Here is an 18,043-nt window from a genome sequence, read left to right on the forward strand (position 1 = left end):
TTAAAGAAAGAAAAAGCCACGGCCTTACATCAAAAGACTGGCATGTGCATGCAAATGAACTGTTTTAAGTTGAAATAGAATACTTAAGGTATGAATGTATCATTATTATGGTTTCTTTTACTAACAGGCCTTTTCAATTCATTAACCTACTGGTTTTGGTCATGGCAGAGTCTTGCTACATGAAAATAATCAAACAAGTAGGTCTTAGAAAGTAAATTATACATACAGTCATCAAGAGCAAGGTAAATTTTGCAAAATAAAACAAAACAAAACAAAACAAGAAAAACCTCACCACAGTTAAGTGTAGGTTATTAGAGTTGGTTAACATCCTCTTCTGAAACATTTTTCCTCATTAAGTATAAGAGGAGCAATTACATAATGTTTGCTATATATTTTTGTACAAATTTCTTAAAAGTCAATAATATAAACTTGGGATTATATGAACAGATACAAAAAAAAAATATTACTTACCTAAACCATAATCAAAATGATGTATCCATGATTATTTACAAAAGCTGACCACTTAATAAAATGTTAAAGTACCATAGAAATCTATTGTAGAATGTATATTTACTGATTCTCCACAGAAATATTTTTCTCAAACACTCTGAATAGGAGTAGTATAAATTTTATAAGATTTAATATATATGGAATTTAAGAAAAAAAATGTCATGAAGAACCTAGGGGTAGGACAGGAATAAAGACACAGACCTATTAGAGAATGGACTTGAGGATATGGGGAGGGTGAAGGGTAAGCTGTGACAAAGCGAGAGAGTGGCATGGACATATATACACTACAAAACAAAATAGATAGTTAGTGGGAAGCAGCCGCATAGCACAGGGAGATCAGCTCAGTGCTTTGTGACCGCCTAGAGGGGTGGGATAGGGAGGGTGGGAGGGAAGGAGACGCAAGAGGGAAGATTTATGGGAACATATATATATGTATAACTGATTCACTTTGTTATAAAGCAGAAACTAGCACACCATTCTAAAGCAATTATACTCCAATAAAGATGTAAAATAAATAAATAAATAAAAAGATATAATGTAAAAAAAATAAAAATAAAATGTTTCCTATGAATGTAAATATGCAGATTCATAAAACTTATTAGCAAGTAATAAGTTTTGCTTTTAAACTGATGTGATTATGGTTCACAAAACTATGGTCCTCAAAACAAAACAAAATAATGTGTTAATGTGGAAAAAACCATACATTGATAAAATTTTAAGTAAAATAATCAAATAAAATGCATAGTTGCTGAGATCCTCTTTTTAAAACAAATCCTACAAACCTCTCTAAAAACAATCTGTGCTTTATTTTAAGCCAGAACTGCAACCTCTACATTAAAAATGCACAGTAGTGCACTTAGGCTGTACTGCCACCAAGTGCCTAAACCAGTTAGTTTTGAGAATCTTGCAACAGCTTTAAGAGGATTCTTTCAGTGTTATAAGTAGCAATTTCAGAAACAGGCTAAGAGCAAAACACTTTAACCATATACAGCTATAAGAGCATCAAAATTTAGACATGACAATAAAATCTCAAAGGTATTAATAAAACATCAAGAATCCTACCAGCTCACTGGAAGTTCGTGAAGTCTAAATATGTTATTCAGCTTGTAGTCAAATTTTGCTGGACAAATATTTTCTTTGCATAAACACAGGTTTGGATTTGGTTGCATGTCAGTGGGAAACACTGAATCCCAGAGAAAAAAATATAGCAAGAGTTCTGTGTAAAATAGACAACTCATTGCAAACACTGATACAGTTTTATTTAATATATTAGAACATAAATGCTACTATTATAATCCATCAGGATTTACCTTAAATACCTTATTCCTGATTTTAGTTTTGAGAAAATATGTAAAAAACATAAAATTTTAAATAAGGCATATATCTACTTACATAAATCTAAACTGCATACTACATGGTAAAAATTACTTGAAAAAAATCCCCTTATTGAATTACAATGAAGCACAATATAGCATTGTCTTATATTATTGGTCTATTGTCCTTTTGCAATAAGTTTCCACCCCCAACAGTAACATCAACAAAATCTGTGATTATTTTTATACTCCTTTTGTTCTCTATAAATGGGGAACTAAACATTTAGTTTAATTGGATAACAAAAAAACATTTATTAATTGATAATTATGGTTTTCTTTAAATCTGAGGACATAGGGCTAAATTAAAGGTACTTACTAAAGATAAAAAATTTCTGTCATAATCATTTTAAATCTCACATACATTAGAATCGACATCTGCCATGTGTTGGTCATTTCCCTCCCCACCCAGCAAACTCTAATGAGAGATAAAAGATCATTTTCAGCCCATGAGAAAGTGGTCTCTCCTCAGTGGAAAGAAGACATGCTATGAATAGCACTTAATTAGCACTTAATGATGGATGGATTAATTATTTAATTCTACACAAAAAGGAAGTAATCAATCCGCTTACCCTTAACACTTTAAAACTGCCTTTAAAAGAGGGAGACATACTATTCATTTGCACACTCATTCATTTATTCAAAACATATTTATGAGTGCTACTTTATCCCAAATATTATTCTAGGCATAGGGAATCCACCAATGAACAAAGCAGATAAAAAGAGTTGCCCTTGTGTAGGTTACATTGCAACAGATTCTTTATTATATCCTCAGAGTTGGAAAATGATAAAGCCAATTTTCATAAATGAAGTATTTTTCTGATCAAGAAAGTAATATACATCCTTATAGAAATTTTATGCATTTTATAATATTACAAAGAAAAAAATTAAAATTATTCTTACCACCCCGGTATAATTACTATTATCACTCTGGTTTAAGAATTTGTCTGCCTCTCTTTCTAAATTTTTACAAAACTGGAACCATACAAAACTTAAAACCAATATCCACCCTCCATTTTTCACTTAACATTATATTACTGCATTTTCACAGTATTTAGTCTATTTTGAAAGAATGATAAATGTCATATTTTACTTAACATCAGCTATATTTGTTTGCCTTATGATTATCAATGCTGTGAACAGGGTTTTCTGTCTATAATCTGCACTCTACTGATTATATCCTTAAAACACAGTTTAGAAGTGTAAATAAATAATAATCCAAATAAAATTAACATTTAACAAAAAACATGATACCTCTTCACAGATTGCTCTTTAGAATTGTTACATGAATTCACACCCCTGCCAGTTATATAGTAATATATACAATGTAGCACATCTTTGCTATGGGCACACTCACACATGCACATAATTCTTTTTCTTACAAATATTTATTATTGAGTGTCTATTTCAGGGCAGGCACTGGTTTCAGCTCTTACAATATATCACTGACCAAAGTAGACCTTGTGGAACTTGCATTCTAGCATGAGGACATCATAAACAATAAAATAATAAATATGTAATTACATGATAAAAAGTCTGAAAAAACTGTTGCTAATTCGTATATAAAACTATTTCATTGGTGTTTTGCCAATGAATTGATTAGATTAACTATTTTTGTATTTTTTTTGTACTTCATTTTCTCTCAACTGTATATTTATGCCTTTTGCTCCTTTTCCTATTGTTGTAATGGTCCCTCATTTTAATAATATTGCTTGGGCTGGAAATGGAGGTAGGATAAATTATTATGTTGGAAAACATAGCAAGGTGGAGCAGGATCCATTCTGAGTATAATTTTTTGACTACATGGAAATATCTAGAACCATGAACTTATTATCTACAGCAACTTGTATAACTACCGTTAAGCCGATCATTATATAAAACTAATACAAGGCATTTAATAAACCTAATCAACTACAACCTGTTTGATATATAGGGAAATATAATAATGACTGAACAACTATTTTAAAAGAAGATTTACAAGAGCAGTAAATGTCTAGTAACAGCAATCCTATCTAAATATAGATGCACTTGCAGAGGCAAAACGTTAAGACCCTTTATAACCCAGCCTGTATACTGAAACATTCCAGGAGACAATAGCCAATAAATTGGCAGGCACCATCAGAAAGGTAAATACAGGATACATAAATAAGGACAGTGCATAGAGGAAGGAAAATAAATCTTAAAACTATTATTTCAAGCTACATAACCATTATCATTCCTTTGTACTGACAAGGTACAATTCGAGGGCAAAGCTAAACTCTCAGTAATGTGCTTTGACAGGTCAATGGTCTCAACTCTGAGGACATGTTGAAATTGCCATGTAGCTTTTTAAACCATACCAATACCAACAAGCCCCACCCCAGACCAATTAAGTAATAATTTCTGAAAGAGAGGCTCTGACACTGGTATTTATTTTATTTTAAATCTCCCCATGTGAAATAAATGTCAGGATTGAAAATCTTGGCTTTTCCTCACAATTCAGCTTTACTACATACTAGTATGTGAATTTAGTCAAGCTACTTAACAAACTTTCTAAGCTGTAGTCTCCCACTGGTAAAATACAATCAAAATCATGCTGAATTCATAGACAGTTATGAGGATTAAGTGAGATAACCTCTGTAGAGCACTAATCATATGCTTAGCACCTAATAAATCCTTAATAAACATTAGCTATTTCTGTGTTTATTATTGCTGCAACTAGTGGCACATGTTAATTTCAACTGGTGAGTAAAAGGTGAGTAAATTCATTGAGTCATTTCATACTTTGCTTACTTATTATAAAATACTCTATCTTAATCAAATTCCAGGATTAATTTCTCCTGGTATGCTGATTACAGCAGACTCTACTATGACCCGACCTGTCGGAATACAGTCTCATATCTATTAACTGCTGGCTATCTCTCTTCGTCCCAAGGTCAATAATAAAAGGAGTCCTTGTTTCACTGGCCAGCCAGTTGAGGTTAAATACAGCCTTGCTGCTTATATTCATAGGATGAAACACCAGATGGGTAACTTTCTCTCCAATTCAGTGATATATCAGTTAGGCATCCCCTGTATCTATCCTGATTGGGAAGCCAATTATCTATTTTGGCCTCCTTCCACATTAGTCTCTTGGGTACCCAGGCTCCATATCTATGCCATTTAACTTGTGTCTGCTTCTCTATCTTGTTTATTGTTTTCCATTGAGCTAACGTTCATGGGAATTGCCAGAACAACCTTGAATCTGAAGCTCAAAATTATTCACTCAGGCATTCACTTAACATTTGAGTCTTTATTTTGTGTCGGGCATTAGTGTAGTTTACCAGACCACAAATATAAGTAGAATACACTCTTTCAATTGCAAGGACTCAGTCTCAAGAAGAAACAGTATAAATGAAAAGAAAAGCTAGAGTAGAAACATGCAGAAGATATTAAGGTGAAGAAATAAGCAATAAAACTATTGGAATGAAGTAGATGAAATTATCATAAGTTGCATATATTGTGATTACATTGATAGGTGACAGAGATAGATAGATAATGTGTATGAAGCCAAATGGAAAAAGGAACTATAAGAGGCCACATTACTACAAATGTACTACAAATTATAAAAGTAGCAACCTTCATATACGCAATGAATGAACAGAAGATATAAAAGAAAAATATTTCATCAAATCTAGCAACAATAAAATACACAATACCTCATAGAACACTAATAAGAAATTTACTAAACCTACAGAAAGAAAAACACACTTTATTCAGAGATATAAAGCAAGGGCTGATTTAATATAGATAGTCCATGGATTCAGATAGAAAGTCTATTAATGAACTTCAGAAGTTTGATTTAAATATTTAATTCAATTCATATAAAAACTTCAGTGTGAATTTTGAGGAGTCTTAGAAAATTATTCTAAAATTAATCTGGAATAACAAACCAGGCAAAATTGCATTGACATTTATAGTATCTCCATTTTACAGCTGAGAAAACAAACTCATAGTAATTAATCCAAATACAAACAAAAAGTTTAAGTATAAATGACTCCAAATCTAACAATTTTTCAACTATTACAAAATGATTACTAAACAAGAATGGAATATTTCCTTAACCATTCAGTTATCAAATTGAATAAAGACATAATTTTTGATAATATAATAATGCAAACTGTTGGACGAGATATGGAAAAAAAATATTCTCTCACTTGGGGTGAGTGTAAACTGATTTGACTTTTCAAAGAAATATCTATTGAAATAAAAATTGACTTGGTAATTCCACAGCTAGGAATTTGCCTTGTGGATATTCTCACAAAGTTTCACCGAATTACATACACAAGTTTTCTTTTCTGTTTATGTTTTTTATTTATTTGTTTTTGTGATTTGCTTTTGTTTTCTAACACACAGCATTTCTTACAATATAAGATATTAAAAGCAATCTAATTGTGCATCAATACCTTGATTTACTTTAAAAATTATAGTACTATTCTAGTGTACTACCTTTAAATAGAAGAGGTACATGCAGTGCTGATATAACCCTAGAGCACCAGTATGGCCCTGTCAGTTGTTAAAATACTGAAAGATATTCATACTACTTGGAAAACACCTGATACCCTGAGCATATACTCCATATTCCTCTCACCCCCACATTCTAGCTCCTTCTATGGGTACAACCCCTGCCCATGACTTATTCATTATATTGCCTAATTAAGGTAATTTCTAGCACACCTGGGGCTCCAGGACCATTCTCCCACCCTACATCCAGCATCCATTCTGATTGGTCAGTGATTATGCTCTAATGGTTGTCAAATATTTTGAATATCACTCTAAATTTATATATACTTATATAAAATTAACTCTATGATACATTATTAACTTTAAAAATTTACAGAATAGCATATAAGGAAAATCTTTCCATTTTTATAAAATAAAAAAAGGTTCTACATAGGTAAGTTCTAATGTATCTGTGAAACATTTTTAAAGAGAGACAGAGAGAGCAAGAATCTTAACAGTGGTCACCGGGAGGAGATCAAGATGGCAGAGCAGGAGGATGTGGAGCTCACCAACCACCATGAACACATCAAAAATTCATCAACATGTGGAGTGACTCTCATTGAAAACAAACTGGAGACTGGCAGAAAGACTCTTACACAAACAACACTGTAAGAAAGATCCAGACATAGTCAGGTAGGAAGGTAAGAGAAGTGATCAGATTAGTACCTGAGCCCCTAGGACGGGACACAGAAGAGGAGCGAGATTACACAGGCTTGGCAACCCTTCCTGGGGAGTGGGCAGTTGAAACCCCATATTGGGTGTCCCAGGCCTGGGGTATGACGCCAAGAGGACAAGTCCCCTTAGCTGGTTTGAAAACCAGTGAGACTGACAGTGGGACTGTAAGAAACTTAGACTCTGCTTGTGAGTGCACACATGCTTGCTTACTCCCAAAACAAGGCAGAGGAAGCAGACTGAAACTGCCCAGGACTTGGGCCAGTTTCCCACAACCACCCCAGCATGCTCCTCAGCTTGAGCTGAGAACTGGCTCCCGTTCCTCTTGCTCCGTGGTGCAGCTACACCCTAGGTTGAAGGCTGCCACAGGCAAAGAGAGTGTACAAATGTGGGGGACGGAGCCAGCTCAGACCTGACAGAGCATCCAAATGGAGCGAGGGCAAACATTACTGGTGTTCATAAGGGCAGGAGATGAGGGGTGGTCTGGAGCTCTGACTGGTACCAGGACCACCCTATCACATGCCCCAGCCCATGCCAAGCACCTGCTCTGGCCCCTCTTGCTCTATAATGCAGCTCCCCACTAGGGCAGAGGCTGCCACTTCTAAGGAAGGTATGGAGTTGTGGGGGAAGGAGTTGACTCAGACCTGACACAGCATCTGAAAGGGGCAAAAGAAGCCATTACTGGCATTCATGGGGGACGGCAGATCAGGAGTGTTCTGGAGCTCTGACTGGTGCTGGGACCACCCCAGCCTGCACATTGGCCCATGCCATGCTCCTTCCTGCTCCAGCCCCTCTTGTTCCAGCAATGCTCCTCTCTGGACTGAACATGTCAATGCTTGGGGCAGAAAGCACACACTTCGAGGGAACAGAACCAGATCAGACATGAACACTACGGCTTCTGCTCCAGCAACATGGGATTCAACCCACCCCTGATATGGTGGTGTTGGCTATGGAGCAGAAAAGAAGCCCCAGCTAACATCTGGCTCTGGTCTTAGCTCTTCCATCTCTAGTCCTACCTACTACCGATGTGATGGCTGCTAGCACACAATGAATGATGACATGACTTCTGCTCACTTCAGAAGTGAGCAGCTCTGCCACCAAAGCCATTGGACACATGCAGACTATAGAGGGACATTCCCACAGAAGGACAGGAATATGTAACTAACTGTTTGACCTAATTTCATAAAGATGGAGAAATTAAGCAAAATGAGAAAACAGAGAAATTTTTTTTCAAAAGAAAGAACAAAAACCTGTAAAAACAATTAATGAAAGAGACATAAACAATTTACCAGAGTAAAAAGTTCAAAGGATTAGTAATAAGAATGCTAAATGAACTAGAGAAAAGAATAGATGAACATGGTGAGGATTTTAATAAGAAACTAGTCAGAACTGAAAAATACAATAACTGAAATGAAAAACACACTAGAAAGAATTAAAAGTAGACTAGGTGATAGAGAAGAGCACATAAGTGATCTGGAAGATAGGATAATGAAAATCACCCAATGAAAACAGCAAAAAGAAAAATAAATTTTAAAAATGAGAACAGTTTAAGGAACTTTTGTGACAATATCAAGCAGACCAACATTCACATTATAGGGGTCCCTGGAGAAGAGAGAGAGAAAAGGGTCAAAAATGTATTTGATCAAATTATGAATGAAAATTTCCCAAATCTGATGAAGGAAACAGTATCAAGGTACAAGAAGCACAGACAGTCCCCCCAAAAAAAGATGATTCCAAAAGGAAGCACAGCAAGACATATTATAATTAAAATGGCAAAAGTTAAACATAAAGAGACAATTCTAAAGGCATTATGAGAAAAACAAAGAGTCACGTATAAGGGAACCTCCATATGGCTATCAGTTGATTTTTCTGGAGAAAGTTTGCAGGCCAAAAGAGAAGGGCATGATATATTTATGTGCTGAAAGAGAAAAACTTACAAACTACGATACTCCACCAGGCAAGATTATCATTTAAAATGGAAGTAGAGGAAAAAACTTCTCAGACAGACAAAAACTAAAAGAGTTAATGAATACCAAACTGACCTTAAAAGAAATGTTAAAGGGTCTTAACAGTGAAGGGAAAAACATGAAGATGTAAAATAGGACACCAAAAACAGAAAATGTCAGGGAGGGGAGTATAAAAATGTAAATCTTTTAGAATGTATTTGAAGTAAATGACTACCAGTTTAAAACAAGTAGATATAGGTCAACATACATGAACCCCATAGTAACCACAAATCAAAAACCTACAACAGATATACAAAAGCTAGAGAGAAAGGAACACAAGCATACAAATAAGGAAGAGCATAAAATCATAAGGGAAGAAACTAAAAAAGAAAAGAACAGAGATAAACCACAGAAACAACCAGAAAACAAGTAACAAAATTGGAATAAGTACTTAGCCATCAATATTCACTTTAAATCTCAACAGACTAAATGCTCTAATCAAAAACATGCCATGTGGTGGCTGATTAGATAAAAAAAGAAAAACAAGACCCATTTATATGCTGCTTATAAGAGATGCATTTAAAAGCTAAGGATACACAGATTGAAAGTGAGGGGATGGAAAAAGAAATTTTATGCAGACGGAAATAACAAGAAAGTTGGTGTAACAATACTCATATCAGACAAAAGACCAAAGAAGCAAAGAGCTAGTTTTTTGAAAATATAAACAAAATTGATAAGCCTTTAGCATACTCCTCAAAAAAAGAAAGAGGACCCACATAAACAAAATAAGAAATGAAAGAGCAGAAATGACAACTGATACCATGAAATACAAAAAAATCAAGAGAATACTACAAACAGTTATACACTAACTAACTGAAAAACTTAGAAGAAGTGAACACATTTCTAGAAACAATCTTCCAATACTGAATCAGGAAGAAATAGAAAATCTGAACAGACCAATAGCTAGAAGAGAAACTGAGTTTGTAATTAAAAATACAAAACAAAACCTCCCAGCAAACAAAAGTCTAGGACCAAATGGCTTCACAGAGGACTTCTACCAAACATATTAAGAAGGGCTAATATCTATCTTCTCAAACTGTTCCAAAAATTGAAGAGAAGGAATCATACCCAAATTCATTCTATAAAGCCACCATTACCCTGACACCAAAACTAGACAAAGACATTATAAAAAGAAACTACAGGCCAATATCTCTGATGAATACAGATGCAAAAATCCTCAACAAGGGCTTCCCTGGTGGCACGGTGGTTGAGTGTCCGCCTCCCGATGCGGGGGACACGGGTTCGTGCCCCGGTCCGGGAGGATCCCACATGCTGCGGAACGACTGGGCCCGTGAGCCATGGCTGCTGAGCCTGCACGTCCAGAGCCTGTGCTCCGCAATGGGAGAGGCCACGACAGTGAGAGGCCCGTATACTGAAAAAAAAAAAAAAAAAAATCCTCAACAAAATATTAGCAAACCAAATTCAATGATATATGAAAAGGATCATACACCATGATCAAGTGGGATTTACTCCAGGGATGCAAGAATGGAATATATCTGCGAATCTAGCAATGTAATACATCACATTAACAAAAGGATAAAAAATCACTTGATCATCTCAATAGATGCAGAAAAAGCATTTGGCAAAACTCAACATCCATTCATGATAAAAACGCTCATCAAAGGTTGTATAGAGGAAACATATCTCAACATTATAAAGGCCATTTATAACAAACCCACAGCAAATATCATATTCAGCATTGAAAACCTGAAAGCTTTTCATCTAAAATCAGGAACAAGATAAGGATGACCATTCTCGCCACTTCTGTTTAATGTAGTAGTGGAAGTTCTTAGCCACAGTAATCAGACAAGAAAAAGAAATAAAGCCATCCAAATTAGAAGGGAAGAAATAAAACTCACTATTTGCAAATGACATGACACTACATACAGAAAACCTGAAAGTCTCCACTACAAAACTATTAGAATTGGGCTTCCCTGGTGGTGCAGTGGTTGAGAGTCCACCTGCCGATGCAGGGGACATGGGTTCGTGCCCCCGTACGGGAAGATCCCACATGCCACGGAGCGGCTGGGCCCGTGAGCCATGGCCGCTGAGCCTGTGCGTCCGGAGCCTGTGCTCCACAATGGGAGAGGCCACAACAGTGAGAGGCCCGTGTACCGCAAAAAAAAAAACAAACCCAAAACACACACAAAAAACTATTAGAATTAATAAACAAATACAGTAAAATTGCAGGAAACCAGATTAATATACAGAAATCTATTGCTTTTCTATACACTAATAATGAAATATCAGAAAGAGAAAGCAAGAAAACAATCTCATTTAAAATTTCATCCAAAAGAATAAAATACCTTGGAATAAACTTAGCCAAGGAGGTGAAAACTTATACTCTGAAAAATTTAAGACATTCATGAAGGAAAATGAAGATGTTATAAAGAAATTAAAAGGTATCCTCTGTTCATGGATTGGAAGAATTAATATTGTTAAAATGTCCATACTACCCAGAGCAATCTACAGATTTTATGCAATCCCTATCAAAAAATCCCTGACATTTTTCACAGAACTAGAACAAATGTTAAAATTTACATGGAACCACAAAAGACCCCAAATAGCCAAAGTAATCTTGAGTTAAAGAACAAAGCTGAAAATATCACATTCCCTGTCTTCAGACTATAACATAAAGGTACACTAATCAAGATAGTATGGTACTGACACAAAAACAGACACATAGATCAATGGAATAAAGAACCCATAAATAAATTCACACACTTACGAACAATTAATTTACAACAAAGGAGGTAAGTATATATAATGGAGAAAAGACAGTCTATTCAATAAATGGTGCTGGGAAAACTGGACAGCTACATGTAAAAGAATGAAATTCTCACACCATATAGAAAAATAAACTCAAAGTAGATTAAAGACCTAGATGTAAGACCTGAAACCAAAAAATTCCTAGAAGAAAACATAGGCAGAATATTCTGACATAAATCGTAGCAATGCTTTTTTTGGATTCGTCTCCTAAGGCAAAAGAAATGAGCAAAAATAAACAAATGGGACCTATTTAAATTTTAGACCTTTTGCACAGCAAAGGAAACATCAACAAAACAAAAAGGCAACCTACTGAATGAGAAAATATTTGCAAATGATATGACTGATAAGGGGCTAACATCCAAAATATATAAATAGCTCATACAACTCAATGTCTAAAAACCAAATAACCCAATTAAATAATAGGAAGAAGACCTGAACAGTCATTTTTCTAAATAAGATATACAGATGGCCAACAGGCACATGTAAAGATGCTCAACATCTCTAATAATCAGATAAATGAAAATCAAAACCTCAAAGAGCTACCACCTCACATCTGTCAGAATTGCTATCATCAAAAAGTCTATAAATAATAAATAATGGCAAGGACGTATAGAAAAGTGAACCCTAGTACACGTGGTGGGAATCTAAATTGGTGTAGCCACTATGGAAAACATTACAGGGAGGTTCCTCAAAAATCTGAAAAAAGAACTACCATGTGATCCAACATTTCTACCATGGGGTATATACCCAAAGAAAAAAAAAACACTAATAAAAAGATACACGCACCCCCATGTTTATAACAGCATTATTTACAATAGCCAAGATATGGAAGCAACTTAATTGTCCACCAATAATGAATGGATAATTGTCTAGCAATAGATGAATGGACACACACACACACACACACACACAATGGAATACTTGGAATATTACTTGGCCATAAAAAGAATGAAATATTTCCATAAAAAAGAACGAAATATTTGCAAAAACACAGATGGATCCAGATGTTATCAATATCATGCTTAGTGAAATAAGTCACACAGGTAAAGACGAATACTCTGTTATCACTTATATGTGGAATCTAAAAAATAAAACAAATGAATATGGCAAAACAGAAACAGACTCACATATAGAGAACAAACTAGTGGTTACCAGTGGGGAGAGGAAAGGGTAGAGGGGAAAGACAAGGGTAGAAGATTAAGAGGCATAAACTACAGTATAAAATAAATAAGCTATAAGGATAAGTTGTACTGTATAGGGAATATAGCCAAAACTCTATAATAACTTTAAATGGAGTATAATATATAAAAATATTTAATTACTGTGTACACCTGAAACTAATATAATATTGCAAGTGAACTATACTTCAATAAAAAATATAAAAAATTAAACAAAGGCAGTAGCTATGAATGTTCATAGCAGCACTATTTATAAGACATGGAAACTAAGACATGGAAGCAACCTAAATGTCCATCGACAGACAAATGGATAAAGAAGATGTGGCATATATATATATATATATATATATATATATATGTATATATACATACACACACACACACACACACACACACACACACACTGGAATATTTCTCAGCTACAAAAAAGAATGAAATAATGCCATTTGTAGCAACATGGATGGACCTAGAGATTATCATACTAAGTGAAATAAGTCAGACAGAGAAAGACAAATATCAGATGATATCACTTATATGTGGAATTAAAAAATGATACAAATGAACTTATTTACAAAACAGAAATAGACTCAGACATAGAAAACAAACTTATGGTTACCAAAGGGGAAAGAGGGAAGAGGAATAAATTGGGAATTTGGGATTAACAGATTCACACTACTATATACAAAATAGATAAACAACAAGGACCTACTGTATAGTACAGCGAACTATCCTCAATATCTTGTGACAACCTATGGAAAAGAATCTGAAAAAGAATATACATATAGATAGATAGATAGATAGATCTGAGTCAGTCTGCTGTACACCTGAAACACTGTAAATCAACTATACTTCAATTTTAAAAAGGAAAAAAAAATTATATTAAAAAACAACAAAACATGGGGCTTCCCTGGTGGCGCAGTGGTTGAGAGTCCGCCTGCCGATGCAGGGGACATAGGTTCATGCCCCAGTCCGGGAAGATCCCACATGCCATGGAGTGGCTGGGCCCGTGAGACATGGCCACTGAGCCTGTGCGTCCGGAGCCTGTGCTCCGCAACGGGAGAGGCCACAACAGTGAGAGGCCCGTGTACCACCAAAAAAAAAAACAAACAAACAAAAAAAACATGAAAAACTTAAAAAAATAAAATAAAAAGGAGGTAGGAGGTTCAGGATCAGAGACTGGGATATGATGATAGAAACAGAGTCTGCAGTGATGTCCCCTGAAGATGGAGGAAGGGGCCATGATCCAAGAAATCCAAGCAGCCTCTAGCAGCTGGAAAAGTCCAGGAAAGGATTCTCCCCTTGGGCCTCCAGAAGAAACCCAGCCTTGATGCCTAGTTTTCATATTTCTGCCTTTCAGAACTGTGAGTTAATAAGTGTTGTTTTAAGCCAAAAAACAAAAGAAAAAACAAAATAGTTGTCACCAATGGATGCAGTAAATAGAGATCAGAGCAAAGGGAATAGAATTAATTACTTTTAATATTATACCTTTCTTTACTGTTTGAATATTTTATCATATGAATGTATCATTTTCTTAAGTTTTCAAATACAGTAATGTATATAAAGGATCTAGTCTACACATATTAAATGCCTTCTAACCTGTAACTAGTATTTTCAAACCATGGCTTAACGGGATATGATATAGTTAAAAACTTAGATTTAAATGACTGTTCAAATAAAACAAGTTGCGCTTCCCTGGTGGCGCAGTGGTTGAGAGTCCGCCTGCCGATGCAGGGGACACGGGTTCGTGCCCCGGTCCGGGAAGATCCCACATGCCGCAGAGCGGCTGGGCCCGTGAGCCATGGCCGCTGAGCCTGCGCGTCTGGAGCCTGTGCTCCGCAATGGGAGGGGCCACAACAGTGAGAGGCCCGCGTACCGCAAAAAATAAAAATAAAATAAAAATAAAAATAATAAAACATGTTTGGTGGGTATAACAGAGACTTTTAAAAGCTCTTCTACATTTCCCTGCCTCTCCCACAGTTAAACTGAGTTAAAGTTGTCAGGTTCTGAAAAACAGGATGTGAGTAGAAATGATGGAAGCCTCTTCAAGTCCTAGCCCTTAAACATCCCAACATAGTTACCCATTTCCCTTCACCTGCCACAATGACTTTGGAGGACTATTTTCCAGGTGGTGTAGCTACCAGATGGCTGCCAATATACCTGAGTCACTGAATGAACTCAGAGGAGTCACACCATCCACAGTGAGTAAGAACCTTAGTTGTTAAAGCACTTTGAATTTGGAGGCTTATCTCTTGTAGCAGCTAATGTTGTTTACACTGACCTACACAGTTTAAAATGATGATGCTTAATCATTTGCCATTGACATTAATTTTTAAAAATACAAAGTTAAAAGATGAATGTTTTAAAATAGACAATGCATTAAATGAACACTGCCTTAAAACAGATTTTAAAGTGATTTTTCTCTCCTTGTCCTAAATTCCCATGTTGAGAGGAATTTACCAGAAAAAGAGGAGTTTTGTTCAGGCTTCTGTGCCCTCATTATTTCATTCATCATGCAAGTAGTCCACTGCCTGCTGACAAACTTCAAACATCGCTACCTAGGAATGATTGACAGCTGACATTAACTGTTAAGACTTGATTGAGCTAATTGACATTCACAGTCTGAGTATTAAAATGAGAATGAGTCAGGATAAGTCTTCCTTCTTCACTTATGTGTTTGTTCAATTGCTTGACCTTTATGTTTGTTTGCATTGTTTTGGCTTTAGACAGTAGGGAGGACTATACTCACAAAATGCTCTTTTCATATGTATTTGGACATTTTTGATCAAATACTCCTAAAAGTATCTAATAATTCTTTAAAGTTTCTGCTGTATATGATTATATCAAGCAAATAGCTTTGATATATTTTTAAGGCTATCACAGAGTCATTCTTTGACCCATATCAAATTAGACTAAAGTAAAAAGACTAGCAAAAACAAAAGGTACAAACAATAAACTATCACTTGAGAACTCCTCTAGTTTGTCACATTTTTAAACTATATTTCTAGACTAAACTACGTATTCGTGCCAAATCCTCACAACAGTTCTGCATGTTGGATATCACCTCTCTTTTACAATGGACAAAAATAGAGCTCAGGTAGGAGTTGATCAGTGGAGTGATCAGCTAAGTGATCCGTGGTAGGACCAGGAATCAAATTCAATCTTCCTGGCCCCAAAGCCTCCGTTATTTCTTCTTTGCCCTATAGCTCCAGTATCTATGTAAGTATTCTTGTGTCTCCAACTGGACCCTATTAACTAAGATACATTGATAAAATACTTAAGACCTAACTTTTCTTCTAGCTTAAAAGAATCATTTGGCTTAACTATAAACTACAAACAGCTCCTGAAGTGGCTGAAGAGAATGCCATATCTACTTGGAATTTTCAGAATTCATCTTGAAGCAGGCTTGGGAGTTACAAGGAGGTAGATGAGGGATGAACATGATGAGACTGTATATCACTTTGATTACAACATGGCCACACAAGGATCGTTTATCATCCTCATTTTACTGATGAGTAAAATCAGTCTAAAATAATCTAACCCCTTTCCCAATGTCATGGATTTGTTAGGTTAAGAACCTCGGATTGATATCCAAGTTTGTCTGACTCCAAAATCCTTTTCATTTTACCATATTTTTTCCCAGTTCTAAGACCTGTTGATTTAAACCTTTTTGTTTTTTTAATGGGCTTCCTAAACAGAAAGAGTAAAGATAATGAAACCTTTTTACCTTAATGGCTTGGTAATCATTATGAAAACTACTGTTGAATAATACAACTCTGTCTACCTTCTAATTTTTCTGTCTCCTTCTAATTATGAAATTACAGCAATTTCTGCCCTTTTCTTCATCTCCTTTTTTGTGTGGTTTCTAATCTGCTATAAACCACAAAATACTACAACCAGATCAATTAAGAATATTTTCTTAACTATGCCAATAAGGTTCTGTATTAAGACCTTCTACATAGTAGCACAATGATTTTTAATGCAGATCTTTGTCTCTGGTGAGATCTCCCTGTTGGTTTTGTTGACGTGTAAGTCTACATTTTTGATGACTGAGTCTCCAGAAGACTCAATACAGATTAATCAATAAAAGTTGCTGTGAAAACTGATTTAACTTTTTGGGAAGAAAAGGTAAAATATTGCATCTTATCCTGCTCCCAAATTAATTTCAGATGGATTAGAGTTCAGTGTTAAAAAAAAAAAAAAAAAAAAAAGAAATCATGAAAGAACCAGAAATAACATGTAAGTAAAGATTTATATGATTTTGGAATACAGAAGCCCTATCTAAGCATAACATTAAGGAAGAAATCGTGAAGTAAAAACAGTTATAATGATTATGCAATTTTTAAACTTCTAAAATTAAAAAAAAAAAATCAAAGGAAAAACTGCAAGGAAAATGTTGGTATGTACAAGTAATAATATAATTACATATAAAAATATTTTTAAATCAATCATAAAAAATTAGACTCTTTTGAAGAAAATAGTACAGTCTATGGATACAAAAATCACCCATAAAGTAGTCAGTAAACATGTAAAAATGGTCAGTCTCACTAACAATTTAATAAATACATAATAACAAGTGAGATGCTATTCATTCACATATTGGGAAACTATATTTTTAAATGAGAAATTGGTGAGGTACTCTCACATACTACAAGTAATAATATAAACTTATATAAACGAATTTCTGGAAGGAAATTTGATAATATGTATCAAACTTATTAAGAAATGATCCAATACCTTCTATCAGTAAGCCTATTTCTAAAAATGTATTCTAGGAAAATATTCAGACTAATGTGCTATGATGTATATATAAAGATATCCATGGACCATTATTTATTATAGTGAAGTACTAGAAATACCTAAATTCAAAAAAAAAAAAAGGATTAGTTAATTGAACTATAGAATACCATGCATCCAGGTGATGGGACATTATTTAGCTATTAATAATTATATCCACAAAGAAAATTTATGGAATACAAAAGTACCCACATTATATAGAGGACATATATATGATATATCT

The 18,043-nt window shown here is 34.8% G+C and overlaps 1 protein-coding gene across 2 annotated transcripts in view; it reads right to left on the reverse strand.

Moving 5' to 3' along the window:
* SPAG16 (sperm associated antigen 16) overlaps positions 1-18,043 on the reverse strand; it is a gene marked incomplete at both ends in the record, with an annotated part of 879,991 nt that overhangs the window by 730,355 nt on the left and 131,593 nt on the right. For both annotated transcript variants that reach the window (XM_079709890.1, XM_079709889.1), the window contains one exon: positions 1,573-1,700. In XM_079709890.1, coding sequence (XP_079566016.1) covers positions 1,573-1,700 — 128 coding nt within the window. The remainder of the gene's footprint in view (positions 1-1,572; positions 1,701-18,043) is intronic.

The sequence above is a fragment of the Hyperoodon ampullatus genome, assembly GCF_949752795.1.
Source record: "Hyperoodon ampullatus genome assembly, chromosome: 8".
NCBI lineage: Eukaryota > Metazoa > Chordata > Mammalia > Artiodactyla > Ziphiidae > Hyperoodon > Hyperoodon ampullatus.